This window comes from Catharus ustulatus, chromosome 7 (assembly GCF_009819885.2).
Source record: "Catharus ustulatus isolate bCatUst1 chromosome 7, bCatUst1.pri.v2, whole genome shotgun sequence".
NCBI lineage: Eukaryota > Metazoa > Chordata > Aves > Passeriformes > Turdidae > Catharus > Catharus ustulatus.
In genome coordinates this window covers 24,282,691-24,295,716 of record NC_046227.1, presented here as the reverse complement: position 1 = coordinate 24,295,716, position 13,026 = coordinate 24,282,691, and the positions used below count along the sequence as shown (strand labels likewise).

The window sequence follows — 13,026 nt, the reverse complement described above, 5'->3', positions numbered from 1 at the left end:
ATCGTAAAAGAAATTTCTTGCCTGTTAAAAGAGGAGACGCACTCCCAACCCACCCTTTTGCACTGTCTGTCTTTGATTCAATAAACTCAGTGCTTGTACTGTCTCTGTATGTGTGCACCCTTGCATGACAAAGAGATCCAACCAGACAACTCTCACACTTTTCTCCTTTCTATGGAGCAATAGGAATAGCTGCTCTATGGAAAAGCTTCTGAATATGAAAGATGGAAAATGTCAAATAGACCATCAGAAATAACTGTTGTTAAAATATATGATCAGCAAGGAAAATGTATTGCCTCAATATATCATCTAGGATCAAAATGTGCATTTTATAGTAGACAGCTATGTGATAATCACATAATCTGTCACCTAAAACTTGGGTCTGAGCCCTGGTACAAACAAAAGGAAGGATTCAGTGAACAGCCATGTTGAATGGGAGAAGTAGTTCCTTTATTCTTGTATAATTAAACTAATTCTCCTCATCTGTTACTGTCATTCTTGCGCTTTTTAACCCTTTTTACTGGACGTAAGCATTCCAAACAACAGTAGTTTCTTGGGTCCCAGAAGTTGAGCTTAGACAAACTTCTGCAATTCTCAGACGAGGTCATGAGTGAACTTTCTGTGGATCCTTCATAAACCTTTCTCAGTGTTAGGCAAGAGTCAGTATGTTATGCAAAACATCAAATGAGAGCTTGTGGTTGAATTATGACATATTTGACTACACGACAAACATTAAATTTGTTGCTTTTTGTACAATGTATAACATCTGTGTTTATTTATAGCCCCATTGAGGAAGGTACAACTTTGTTCTACTCACTTGTGAAGAACCCTGCATACCTGTGCCACCACAGGAATAAAAAATATTAATTGCATTACCAGTCCATTGAGCTAGTCATGCTACTCCTTCTCCCTCACCACCCTGTATTAAGCCTTTTAAAGCCAAAAGTGGTGTAAATCTTTCTAAATGCCAGAGGGCCATTTTGCTAAAACATTATCTATCTTCACAGCATGTCAGATTTCTGAATGGGAATGACTTCTTTGGTGGGAACAGGCCTATAACTTATACTGCTTCTCATTTCCTGAAGCACTGGAATTGTGCTGCTCCCTAATGTTATTTTATTAAGATGTGATTTGTCATCATATTGCTGAAAACAAGATAAAATGCTGGCTAATTAAATTCCTTATTTAACTTGATGAGCATCTGCTTTCTGTAGTCACATTCTTTTAAGGAGAACCTCTATGGCTGTTTCTCAGGATCTGGCTATTACGATTTTTACTATGATCAGGAAGGGGAAATGCCCTCCCTAAACAAAGCACTCCCATTGCCTATGACCCTTGTTGTTTATAATAAGAGATGTATGGGCAGATTGCAGCAGTACCTTGCAAGCACACTGCCCTGACACTTCAAGAGCACTCCCTGTTGTGGAATAATTGCTATCCCATGGAGCCCAGTGGAAATCACTGAGACAAGCTGGTAGCAAAATACTGCAGCTGACAGCAAGTGTTTGCTAGATCAGGCTGCTATACAAAATATAACAAACAAATCCTTGTGACTTTCCCCTTCTGTAGCAGATGAGACTCCCAACACAAAGGAAAATCTTCTCTGTTGAAGAAGCAGGCTTAACAAGCTTAAGCACACACTTCAAGTTGAGCATGAGTTGTTTGTCAAGGCCAGATTCTGGCTCACTTTCCAAGAACTGCAATCACAGAAGTTTCTAAGATGAGAGCAACTTTTCTGCATTATTGGTTGAGTGAAGACTGGGGTGGAAGAGAGTCCTCTGCTAAGCCACATTTCTAATTCAAACAGTGGTCTTACATTGCCTCCATCCAAGCCACAGCAGAGGATGGCAAACAACTGTATGAGAACCCACTGTAAACTCAAGGCTTGTAGGAAAGTGTTGAGCATGCCACACGTCTAGGTCTGTCTCTTGGAAGACCCCCTGGCATAGACCTTGCATCCCACAGAACTCCAGAGGTGCTTTGCCAATTCCTTTTGGTCTGGATAATGCTTTGAGATCCTTCAAGGAAAGATGCAGTTCCTTTGAAAGAGCAAGGGACCATTAATATTACATTGGTGTAATATCACACCACCTACTGCTTAAAGAATATCTCAATATCTCTGGGTGTCTTATCCACCAGGAGGAGAAAGGGCAGAGAACTGTGACCAGTTTTAACAAACAGGATCTCAATACTTGGCTTCATATAAATACAAAACCATAGCATTAGCTGCTTTTTCTGAGCTTGAAAAACAGGCCAATAATTTAAGCTCCAAAATAGAACTAGGAATGCAACTTTGCTTTGTTTAACCTCATTTCCTAAAGAAATAAAGCTTATGCAGTTAAATTGTCTCTGTGTGCACACAAGCCTTTCCTTCTAATTTTGGGCCCTTCTGCCAGTTCAACTGTGTTTCACAAAGATAAAGTTCTGTTGAACATCTGAACAAAAAAATCCCAACCAATTGTGTAAAGCAGAGGGGTGTACTCTGCTCCACTCTTAAGCATGAGATACTGGAGAGTCTACATTGCCAGTGCCCTCACCCCAGCTGGATCACAGCTCCTATGGTGTTAATGCTGGTGACACAGAAGCTTTGGAAACACTGTTTGAACCTCAATGTAGGACGTGGGGTTTTTTCTCTTTTAAATTTTTGTTCTGGGTGCCAATGAGCTGCCCCCCACACTTGGGCTGCATGACACAAAGGATCTCGAGTAGAGTCAGCCTTGCAGCAGCTCTGTGAGGCAGTGGCCTGGCAGTGAAGCAGGGGCCATGTGCTGTGCAGACCATTGCTCTGGACAGGAGCTATGCAGGGGAATCCAGCCAAGAAGGACAGAAGGCAGAAAAGGGACCCTGCAATCTGTTGGAGGGATTGTACTATAAACAAGAGCAGAAAGGCTTCAACATGCCAGGGAGGAACAAGCTGTGTAGATAAAAGAGGCTGCTTCAAATGAATGGAGGGTGACTAATTTTTCTTGCTCTGGGTGGCCAAACACCAGGAAAAAAGAAGTGGTTTTCACTGAGCTGGCAGTCAGAGGAGGGGAGCAACTTTCTCATGCTAGAAAAATTCACAGAAAAGACTCTGCAAATGCCCTCTCATCAGAGCTTCAAGGACAGCAGGGTTCAGCAAACTCCGAATTTTGTCTTTGGTCCTATAAAGATGCTCAGGGAAAAGGCCTGAGCTGTCATGGCCAAGAGGCCATGGTCCTTGATCTGCCTCAATGGCAGAGGGAAAGTAAAGGGGATTAACAGCTGTCTAAGGAAAGAAATCCAGGGAATGGTAGGGGATGTAGGGTTAGCATTCCCCCAAACCCAAGTACACCTGGCCCTCCTAGATCAGGGCTCCAGTTCTCCATCAGGCAGCTTTGACCTCCTTGAGGATCCCAAACCAGAGCAGAGGAAGCACAACACCACAGCCTACACAGGACAGGTCTTGTAAAGAGTATTCAGGTCAGACCCTAAAAGAAAGGTTTCTCCAACTGCAACAAGCTCTAACAGTCCAGAGGCCTTTCTCTGACTCTCCCTGCACCACAACCTTCTCTTAAAAGCTGACCTGTATGTCTCTGGTCCAATCACTTGACTGGTCTTATCTGGCTTGGAACTGATAACATGGGATTAATTTACTTCAGAAGGTGCAACTACACGTTCTCCACAGCTGGTCAAAGATTAGTGCAATTGGGCATTGGTTATGGTGTTTCTGAGGTCAGTGTGGGCTACTAAAACCCTCCCAGAAGCTGGGGCATCTCAGGACCCTTAGCCTGGGCTGATTTCCAGTTCTCTGTTGGATAGTTTTGCTACACACAGCAGTTCACGCAGTTCAGCCCCAGCAGAGAATGCAGGCTGGCCACACATCCAGGAGGAAGGAAGCCAGCTCTGTTCATGTGGAGAACCAGCAAGGTGTGTTGGCAAAGTGAAATGGGGCAAATATTTTCAACATGACAGTAGTAGGACCTCTAAAGCCCAAACTAAGACCCCTCAAAGAATAATCCATGAGATTCCAGAATGGCTCTGGAGTTTTGGGAGACTCGTCATTCAGGTATTAGCTGCTGCTCATGTAAGATGTACAATACAGGCAGTTCTGGCTCGTTTAGAGCCAGCAGTCAGCCAACCCAGCCCATGAGAGGAGGTTTAGAGCATAATCCAAATGATGCAAACATCCTGCTAAGAACAACACTGAGAACCCCATTTACTCAATTTTTTACCTATGGGATCATTTTTTCGGAAGGACATGAACCACTTCCTCTGCAGCAGAGCTGGGGTGCACTATCCCGCCCAGTCCTCCCAGGATTTTCACTCTGCATCTCTGCCCCTGACCCAGTATGTGGGGCAAGCCACTGCTGGAAGCATGTTCTGACTGAAAGGACACCTGGAGTGCACCAGCAAACTGCTTGCAAGTGGCCTCTCATTTTGTAGGTCTGTTCTCTGCATGGCCGGGCTGCTCCTTGTGTCTCGCTGAACTTGTGCCATATGGAACAAATGCTTCAACGTCTGTGTCTGCCTGAGCGTGCAACTCAACAGCTCTCTGCAAATGATGCTCTGCTCTCAACATTTGCATGAGCTGGGGACAGTCCTCGAATGGGGCTTTTCTCACTTTTCCCAAGTTTTTCCCCACAAGATCTCTCAAAGCATAAGAAGCCATCGCCAGAGACCTGGAACTGGATAGCTGCTGGCAGGGAGAAGGTGGCTGGAAACAATTGCGGGGTTATGCTCTGCATGTTCCCTCTCTCTCTCATCCATATGTGACACTGGGATCTGGTTTAGCTCTGGGCAGTTAAAACTGTGACAAGAACGAGAGAAAAAAGGTCTCTCATCTGCTCCTTTCTCTCTCTGCTGTGCAGCCACCTGGAGTCTGCTGGCTTGCAGGGGAAGAAAGGGCAAAGGCAGAAGATCTGGACAGAGATCATGAGGCTGTGCATCCCTTCCTAGCAAACACACTCTGCAGCGAGAGGACCTGGAATGTGCAAAAAGGTTTGATTTTTTTGCTTGAGAGAAGCTCCTTAGCCTGTGGTTTTCTTTAAACGTGGTGTGTTTGCAAGTGCCTGTGTGCATGTGGTGTGCTCGTGTCTGCGTGTGATTGCCAGGCGAGGAACAGCCCTCCCAGGGCTGTGGTGTGTGCTGAGTTGCACCTCACTCTTCCTGCCTGCCTTGTTTTTCCTCAGGCTGACAAGCTCCTGACTAATGGCAGTCACTGCTGCTTAATCAGGAAGCAATTTAATGATAACCTTTTCTAATTACCCAGCAGAGAGAAGAATGAATAAACTGTGAAACAGCCAGCTGGCTTCAGTGTCCCGAGCCAAAGGGCCTGTCAGGTGGGAGAAAATGGTGTCTGGGGACAAGGATGGCAGCTCTGGGTCTGCCACTGGGCAGGGTAATAAAATTCTGAGATGGGAGGGGGTTATGGTGTTCCCTAGGGCCTTTTCTCTGCTTTTCTCCCCAGTTACTGCTCTGGTGACCCACATGGGGAACGTGACTGTTCAGGAAAGGCATCTCCATGTGTGTAGTCAAGCCTCATGTATAATTAAAACATTTTATTTTAACTTTTATTGTAACTGATGCAAATATGAGTAACCACTTTATTTTGAAGATGTTCACAAAATCATAAGCCAGTCCAAATTGGAAAGCACCTCAAAAGACCATCTGATCTACCCTTTGTGGGAAAGGGAGCCTAGATGAGGTTATCTATCATCCTCTCCAGCTGGATTTTGAAAACCTTCAGTGATGAAGCCCCCACCATGTCCCTGGGGAGGTTGTTTCAATGATTGATTGTTTTCAATGCAAAAAATTTCTTTCTCATATCGAAATGAAACCTCTTCCAGTGTAATTTCTTGAACAGCATGGGACCTAGTGTGCTCCCTGAGGGACAGCACTTGTGACAGGCTGCCAGGCTGCATAAAAACCATTGATTGCTGCCTTCTGCTGTGGCCTGGGAGCCAATTTCCTACCTATCCCACAGAACCTTCCTCCAGTCTATCTGGTCAACTAATCCAGAAGAGAGCCATGGGAAACATGGTCAAATATTTTGCTGAAATCCAGGTTAACAACCTCCACTACTCTCCCCATGTAGACAGAAAATGTCATTTGGCTGTAGAAAGTGATCAGGTTAATCTCTCATTATTTGCCTCCAGTAAATCTGTGCTGGCTTCCCCAATCACCTGCTTCATTTGCCTTGTGATAGTTTGTTGGAAGACTATACTACATTCCAAGGGACTGGAGTAATACTAATGGGCCCGTAGTTCCCTGTGTCCTCTTCTGTGTTCTGCTTGTGGAAAGCACTTTTATCTGTCCCCTGCCAGCCTCCAGGGACATCCCCTGTCTGGTCACTAGTAGTGTCCCAAGGGATCAATGTTGGGCCCAGTCCTGTTTATTGGCAATCTGGATGAGAGGATTGAGTTTACCACTAGAACATTCATGGATGACACCAAGATGGACTGGATTGTCACTCTGCAGAGAAAGCTGGACAGGTTGGATGAATGGGCTGAGACCAGGGTATGACATTCAACATGACCAAGTGCCAGGCCCTGCACTTCACCCACTACAACCCCAGGCAGCACTGCAGCATGGGGCAGAGTGGCTGGAAAGCTGCCCAGCGGAAAAGGACCTGGGGATGCTGGTCAACAGCAACTGAACATGAGCCAGCTGTGCCCAAGTGGTCAAGAAGGCCAATGGCACCTGGCCTGTATCAGCAAGAGTGTGGCCAGCAGGACCAGGGCAGTGACTGTCCCCCTGCACTCAGCACTGGCAAGGCCACGTCTTGAGTGCTGTGACCATTTCTGAGCCCCTCAACTCAGGAAGGACATTGTGGTGCTGGAGTGAGCTCAGACAAGGGCAGCAGAGCTGTGAAGGGTCTGGAGCACATGTCCTGCGAGGAGCAGCTGAGGGAGCTGGGGGTGTTTAGCCTGGAGAAAAGGAGGCTCAGGAGAGACCTCATCACTCTGTACAGCCACATGGCAGGACACTGTCGCTAGTGGAGGCAGGGCTCTTCTGCAGGAGCCAGGGACAGGATGAGAGGACACAGCCTCAAACTGCACCAGGGGAGGTTTAGGCTGGACATCAGGAAGAATTTCCTCTCAGAAAGGGTGATTAGACATTGCAGTGGGCTGCCCAGGGAGCTGGTGGAGTCACCATCCCTGGAGGTTTAAGGAAAGACTGGACATGGCACTCAGTGCCATGGTGTGGTTGACCTGGTGGTGTTTGGTCACAGGTTGAACTTGATGATCTCAGAGGTATTTTCCAACTTACCACCAATATTCAAAAATGACAAAGCAACCTTGCACCAATGCCAGCTGCTGCTCCTAACCCCCGGGGGCAGACTTGTTCCCCACTGCTGACAAGTGCTGTCATCCTTTACTCCCCACACGTCACCACTCAGGAGCAGCACACATTGGCGTGCCAGACCCGTACACCAGCGAGGGTGTCCGCCCCGGCCGTACAGCGCTGGGTGCTGGCTGGGGCAAGGTTTCAGCCTGGGGCCAGCAGCAGTCCCCGCACGCCGTACGGGGCCTGAGAGAGTGACATGGGCGGCCCCAGAGCCCCGGCTCCCTCCACGAACACCGCAACGCCACCACCCCCGAGATGGCGCCGCAACCGGAAGACTACATTTCCCAGCGTCCCATTTCTCTTATCTCCCGGAGTCCTGTACGCTTCCGCCCGCTCGGTGCCGTCGGGCGGTAGCGCAGGGGCTGCTGGGAGCTGTAGTTCCGCGAAGGCGCTCCGGGCCGTGCGGTGAGCGGGCAGCGGAGCCCCCGGGGCGGGCGGGGAACAAGGCCTGACCTCCGGGACGCTGCGGCTGGCGGGCCCGAGGGACGGGGTGGGTCGGGACCTCCGTGGAGTTTGTGACGGGAGCCTGTCCGCCTCATGGGAGAGGAAGGCACAGAGGGTGAAGCCCACCGCCCGCAGGGAGGTGAGGAGCGGACGGGGCTGGCATCCCGCAGGACGCGGGGCAGCGAGCGCATGGAGCGAGGCGGGCGGCTGGGACATGTGAGAGCCAGCTCCTCGCTGCTGTTTGGAGGTCCGTGACCTGCGAGTGGGGGTTTCTCAGGAGGGGCTGGCTCTGTCCTGTGGAGTTCAGCATTTGTCTGCCACGCTCTGAGACACCCAGGAAGCGAAGGTGAACAGGGAAGATGGGCATGGTCCCATCTTTGCTAATAGGTACCCAAAATAGGACACACTTCCACCAGACTGTGCAGGAATATGATCCTTTGCCTGCGTGTGCCTTAGCAGGGCTGGCTCTGCAGTGCTGGGTGTCTCCGTACATTGCTATTTTATTAGTTCTGCTGGGAATTGCAGAGAAGAGTACAGTAGTTTCACGAATACAAGCCGCACGGATTATAAGCCGCACCCCCGGTGCCTCGACAATGTTGCTGTCTTTGTCAATAGATAAGCCGCACCCCGAATATTAGCCGCACTTTCGTTCGTCGCGAGAATCCGTGCGCAGCTTTCACAAATTGGCCAATTAGTAACAGGATCGCGGCATAGCGGGCTTTACTGGCTCGGGGCGGGGCCAGGCAGGCTCGGCCCGCTCATGGTTGCCGACGGGGCCGGGTGGCCCAGCTCAGCGCCACGGCTCGGCGGGGCTGGCCGGGTGGTGCTGCCGCCGCCGCCGGGCTCGCTGGCCCCCCTCTCCCGTCAGCACCGCCCCCCTGCCGCGTTCGCTCGCCCGGCTGGCAGGGCTGCCGCCGCCGGGCTCGCCGCCCGCCCCGCTGCCGCTTTCGCTCGCCCCGCTGCCGCGCCTCGCGAGCGCCGCGCCCGCCCCGCGGCGCTTTCGCGACCGGCGCTTCGGCTCGCGCCGCTTCGGCTCGCGCCGCTTCGGCTCGCCGCGCGGCGCTTCGGCTCGCGCCGCTTCGGCTCGCCGCGCGGCGCTTCGGCTCGCGCCGCTTCGGCTCGCGCGCTTCGGCGAACGGCGCTTCGGCTCGCCGCGCGGCGCTTCGGCTCGCGCCGCTTCGGCTCGCCGCGCGGCGCTTCGGCTCGCGCCGCTTCGGCTCACCGCGCGGCGCTTCGGCTCGCGCCGCTTCGGCTCGCGCCGCTTCGGCTCGCCGCGCGGCGCTTCGGCTCGCGCCGCTTCGGCTCGCGCCGCTTCGGCTCGCGCGCTTCGGCGAACGGCGCTTCGGCTCGCGCGCTTCGGCGAACGGCGCTTCGGCTCGCCGCGCGGCGCTTCGGCTCGCCGAGCGGCGCTTCGGCTCGCGCGCTTCGGCGAGCGGCGCTTCGGCTCGCCGCGCGGCGCTTCGGCGAGCGCCGCTTCGGCGAGCGGCGCTTCGGCTCGCGGCGCTTCGGCTCGCGCGCTTCGGCGAGCGCCGCTTCGGCTCGCCCCGCCGGCAGGGCTGCCGCCGCCGCCACCAGGCTCGCCGGCCGCCCCCTCCCGTCTGCACCGCCGCCGCGTTTCCTCGCCCTGGCCGGCACTGCAGGCCCCCGCACCGCCGGGCTCCCCCACGCTGCTGGCCCCCATTTTGCTGGGCTTCCCCCGCTGCCAGGCAGCCCCACCCGCCGGCCTTCCTGCTTCTGCCATGCTCCCCTGCACTGCTAGCCCCAGTTCTCCCGGGCTCCCCCGCCCTGCTGGCTCAGGCTCTGCCGCCCTCCCTGCCCCGCCCTGCTGGCTCAGGCTCTGCCGCCCGCCCCCCACACTGCTGGCCCCGCCTCTGCCAGGCTTTCCCACCTCTGCCGGGGCCGGCCGGGCTCCAGCTTGGCTTGGGGCTGCCGCGGGCTCTCACTTCCGTGTTGGCAGCTTTTAGAATTTTGTTAATAGATTAGCCGCCCCGGAATATTAGCCGCACTTCCGGGTTTCCACCAAAATTTTGGTCAAATTGGTGCGGCTTGTATTCGTGAAATTACTGTACTCAAAACTATAGTGGAATAGGAGTTCTCTCCTTTTTTGGTCTGTTTTATCTATGCAGGACTGGCATGCAAGCCCTTATCAGTGTCTTGTCACCATCGACTCGCTGATAATGGCTCAGCATTGGTGTGACAGCTTTGCTGTACTACTAGATTTGTGTAGAATCAGTTACAGTAATACTCAATCACTAATAATGCTAATTTATCAATACAATAATAATTAGTTATTTTTTTTTTCTCTTTAGACTGGCCTGCCTTCCTCTAAAGAAGCAGGTGCCTCTGTGATTAATTCCCAATGTAGTTTAGGTACAGATTTGTTGTTGGAATCGTTGAAGATGTCATCAGGCCTTACAGAGGAGCAGAAGAGAAGGATTGAAGAGAACCGCCAGCTGGCTTTGGCTAGGAGAGCAGAGAGGCTGGCAGCCCAGAGAGCTGGGCACGTGGGCATCGCTGCAGCTCCGCAGAAAGAACAGAGGCTGGGCAATCTGGGAAACTCTAAGGAAGAAAACAATCATGGGTTCACCAGCCAGCACCAACAGAATCCAAACACGCCTGTGGAGCAGAAGAGCTGTCTCCAGAAAGGCTATAACCATTACACAGCAAAGCAACAGATGGCTGGCTCACACAGAGACCAGCAAAAGAGTTGTTTAGAGGACTCAGAACAAGCAAGTGGCCTTAAGCAGTTCCCTGCAACGATCCCGAATTCTCAGAGTTATTCCCATAAACATTACTTGGATGCTGGTAGTCAGGATCATGGACAGCACACTTTAATTAATCATGGAACATTCCCACCGTCCAAATTCTACCCAGCTTTCAAAAACCCCACAGGACCACCTCATCCAAGATTCATTGATAATGGGCACCCTGATGGTAGTAAAGATTTACAAACTCAGAACAAATCTGCCATTAAATATGTTTCTACACCAAGCAGCGCCGCCCTGAGCGATTCAGGAATGCTGATAAACATAAACAGACCAACAGAAAGAACAGGGGGAGGTTTTGTTTCTCAGGCCAGTGGTAGAATGCAGAAGCTGACCAGCTCTGCTGCTGTGGGCTCTACCTTTGAAGTTGCCTCTCACAAGAAAGCAAATAATGTTACGAAAGGAAAATGTGTGAAATATGGGGAAGACCCAGGAAGATTCCAGGTTGAAATAGGGTATAATGCTGAACTTATTGCTGTGTTTAAGAAGGTACCAAGCAAAGCCTATGGTAAGGATTGCTTGTTTGCTGTTATCTCTGTTTTAAATTGGGTTGAAGTTTTGGCATCTGTTGCTATTGTTGTTGCTACTAGCTCTCACCAGTGTACCTATTGATGGGGTGGAATGTGTGGTATTAATGGGGGATTAGAGAACTAAATACAGATTAAATTGGATAGAAATTCTGGACATAAATAGCTTGAGCTTGGATTTAGAAAAGAAGTCAGAAGCCTTGCTTTATGAGCAGTGTTCTGTGAAGTTCAGTGGCAGCAGCTGGTCAAAGTTTTTTGGAAGTGAAGAAAGTGAAGTTCTCCTCATAAACTGGGATGTGAAAATGGGTCACTTCAGCTATAGTTCAGAGTTATGATCTTGGGTTACAGAGAGCAGTGGAATCTCCCCCTTTTGTTTTTCTGATCTTTTACCCCTACCTTTATTTGTTGTATTCTATATTTTCTTTCACGTGTTGCTGATTCCTGTGAATAGCTGTTGCATTCTTCTTGTCTTTTTCTGGTGTCATGTAGCTGTAAGCTTGGGCATACCTGCTTTTCAGATGTGTGGCAAAAAGTTTGTGTGAATTGATTGAACACTTTCACCTTGCATGAACATTTCACACCACCACTATTTTTCTGCCCCAAATGATTAATATTCTGCCCTATTACTTTTGCCCTACTTTAGATCCTGCTATGAAAAAATGGAATTTCAGCATGGAAGATTACAGCAGTCTCTGTAAGTAAATGTTGAGTGCTAAAAAACAAGTGGAATATTGACACCCCTCCTTCCCCTGCTTTCTATAGTTATTGTTTAGCTTTGTTGGTATCTTGAGTAATAAAAGTAGTGCTACTTAAAGATAATACCCATCTTTTAGGCATTTAGCTCATAACAGTTTTCTGATACTTTGTAGTTGATTAGAAATAATTTAATTTTTCATGTAATCTAAATACCAAGCACAGGTTCTATCATTGAATTTTTCAGCAGCCAACAAGATCATAGGAAAATAACCTGCTGTGCTGGTACTTGTTTTGAATTTGTTTTAAAAACTGATTGTTTTCCAGTGGCTAATGCTTAATTTTTGGGTCCATTCATGTATTTTATTTTTAAATAGCTCTTATATAAACACTTCTATTGTTACTTTTGTGTGTCAGAAAAGGATAAAGAGTAATTCTCCAGCGTTTTCAGTGAGACTGAAAATGAATTTGCCTTTTTTTTGGTATAATAAGGGTGGGTTTATCTTTTTTTTCCTCTTGTCATCTTACTCTGGAAAGATTGAGAGATGATAGAGGCAAATACTTCAGGTAGGCTTTTCAAAAGCATGCTGTATTGAAGTGAGTGAGTGATAAATCACTATTGATTTCAGTGGGAACAGAATTAGGCCTGTGTTGAGCACTTTAAAAAACCACCGTTGAGTGCTGGTATTTTAGCTTCCCATGTGGGTTGCCACACATTTATAATTTAAATGCTGTTGGCTTGCTTGAAGTGTATCAAGTACAGATGAGAGCAGAATCTCTGTACCAAGGAGCTTGCAAATGAAGAGAATGGTTTTTAGAAATCAGGCATTTTTCTTTAAAGCTATAAAATATATGAGTACTCTGTGGAAAGTTCCTGTTTACAAGTGAAGACGGTATGTGAGCAACATAGGCCTGTGAAATTGGAGAAAATAGCCTGAGAAAAGGAAACTAACTTAAAAGGGCCTTGAAAACGTAATAGTGAAAGTGTAAAACAATTATTTTTTAAATTTCCCACTTGTAATTTAGTTTTTCTGAATAATGTGGTGCTGTGTCACCTTTTTATTCTTTGTACTATAGATTAAACATGCAGTCAAGCCTAGAAACAAATGTTGAAATAAAGGAGTAAAATATGCTTTTTTCTCCTCTAGTTTCTTTCTGTTTTAGTTGTAGAGGTGATCTCTAACTATACAGTGCTAAACCAGTAGCATCTAAAATCTTTTGCTTGATGCATTGGGAGGAGAACGTCTAAATTGGTGGTTTCTAATCCCTCTAATTTTAAAAATTATTTTCAG

At 49.0% G+C, this 13,026-nt stretch overlaps 1 protein-coding gene across 2 annotated transcripts in view; it reads left to right on the top strand.

Annotated features, from left to right (window-relative positions):
• Positions 1–7,608: 7,608 nt before the first annotated feature.
• The window catches only part of SMARCAL1 (SWI/SNF related, matrix associated, actin dependent regulator of chromatin, subfamily a like 1), a 37,683-nt gene continuing 32,265 nt past the window's right edge, over positions 7,609–13,026 (top strand). Inside the window, exons 1-3 of one of the 2 annotated variants that reach the window (XM_033064950.1) lie at positions 7,609–7,710; positions 10,059–11,022; positions 11,685–11,735. In XM_033064950.1, the coding sequence (XP_032920841.1) occupies positions 10,149–11,022; positions 11,685–11,735 (925 nt within the window). In that variant the 5' untranslated portion in view covers positions 7,609–7,710; positions 10,059–10,148. The other variant, XM_033064951.2, reaches the window with a different exon arrangement.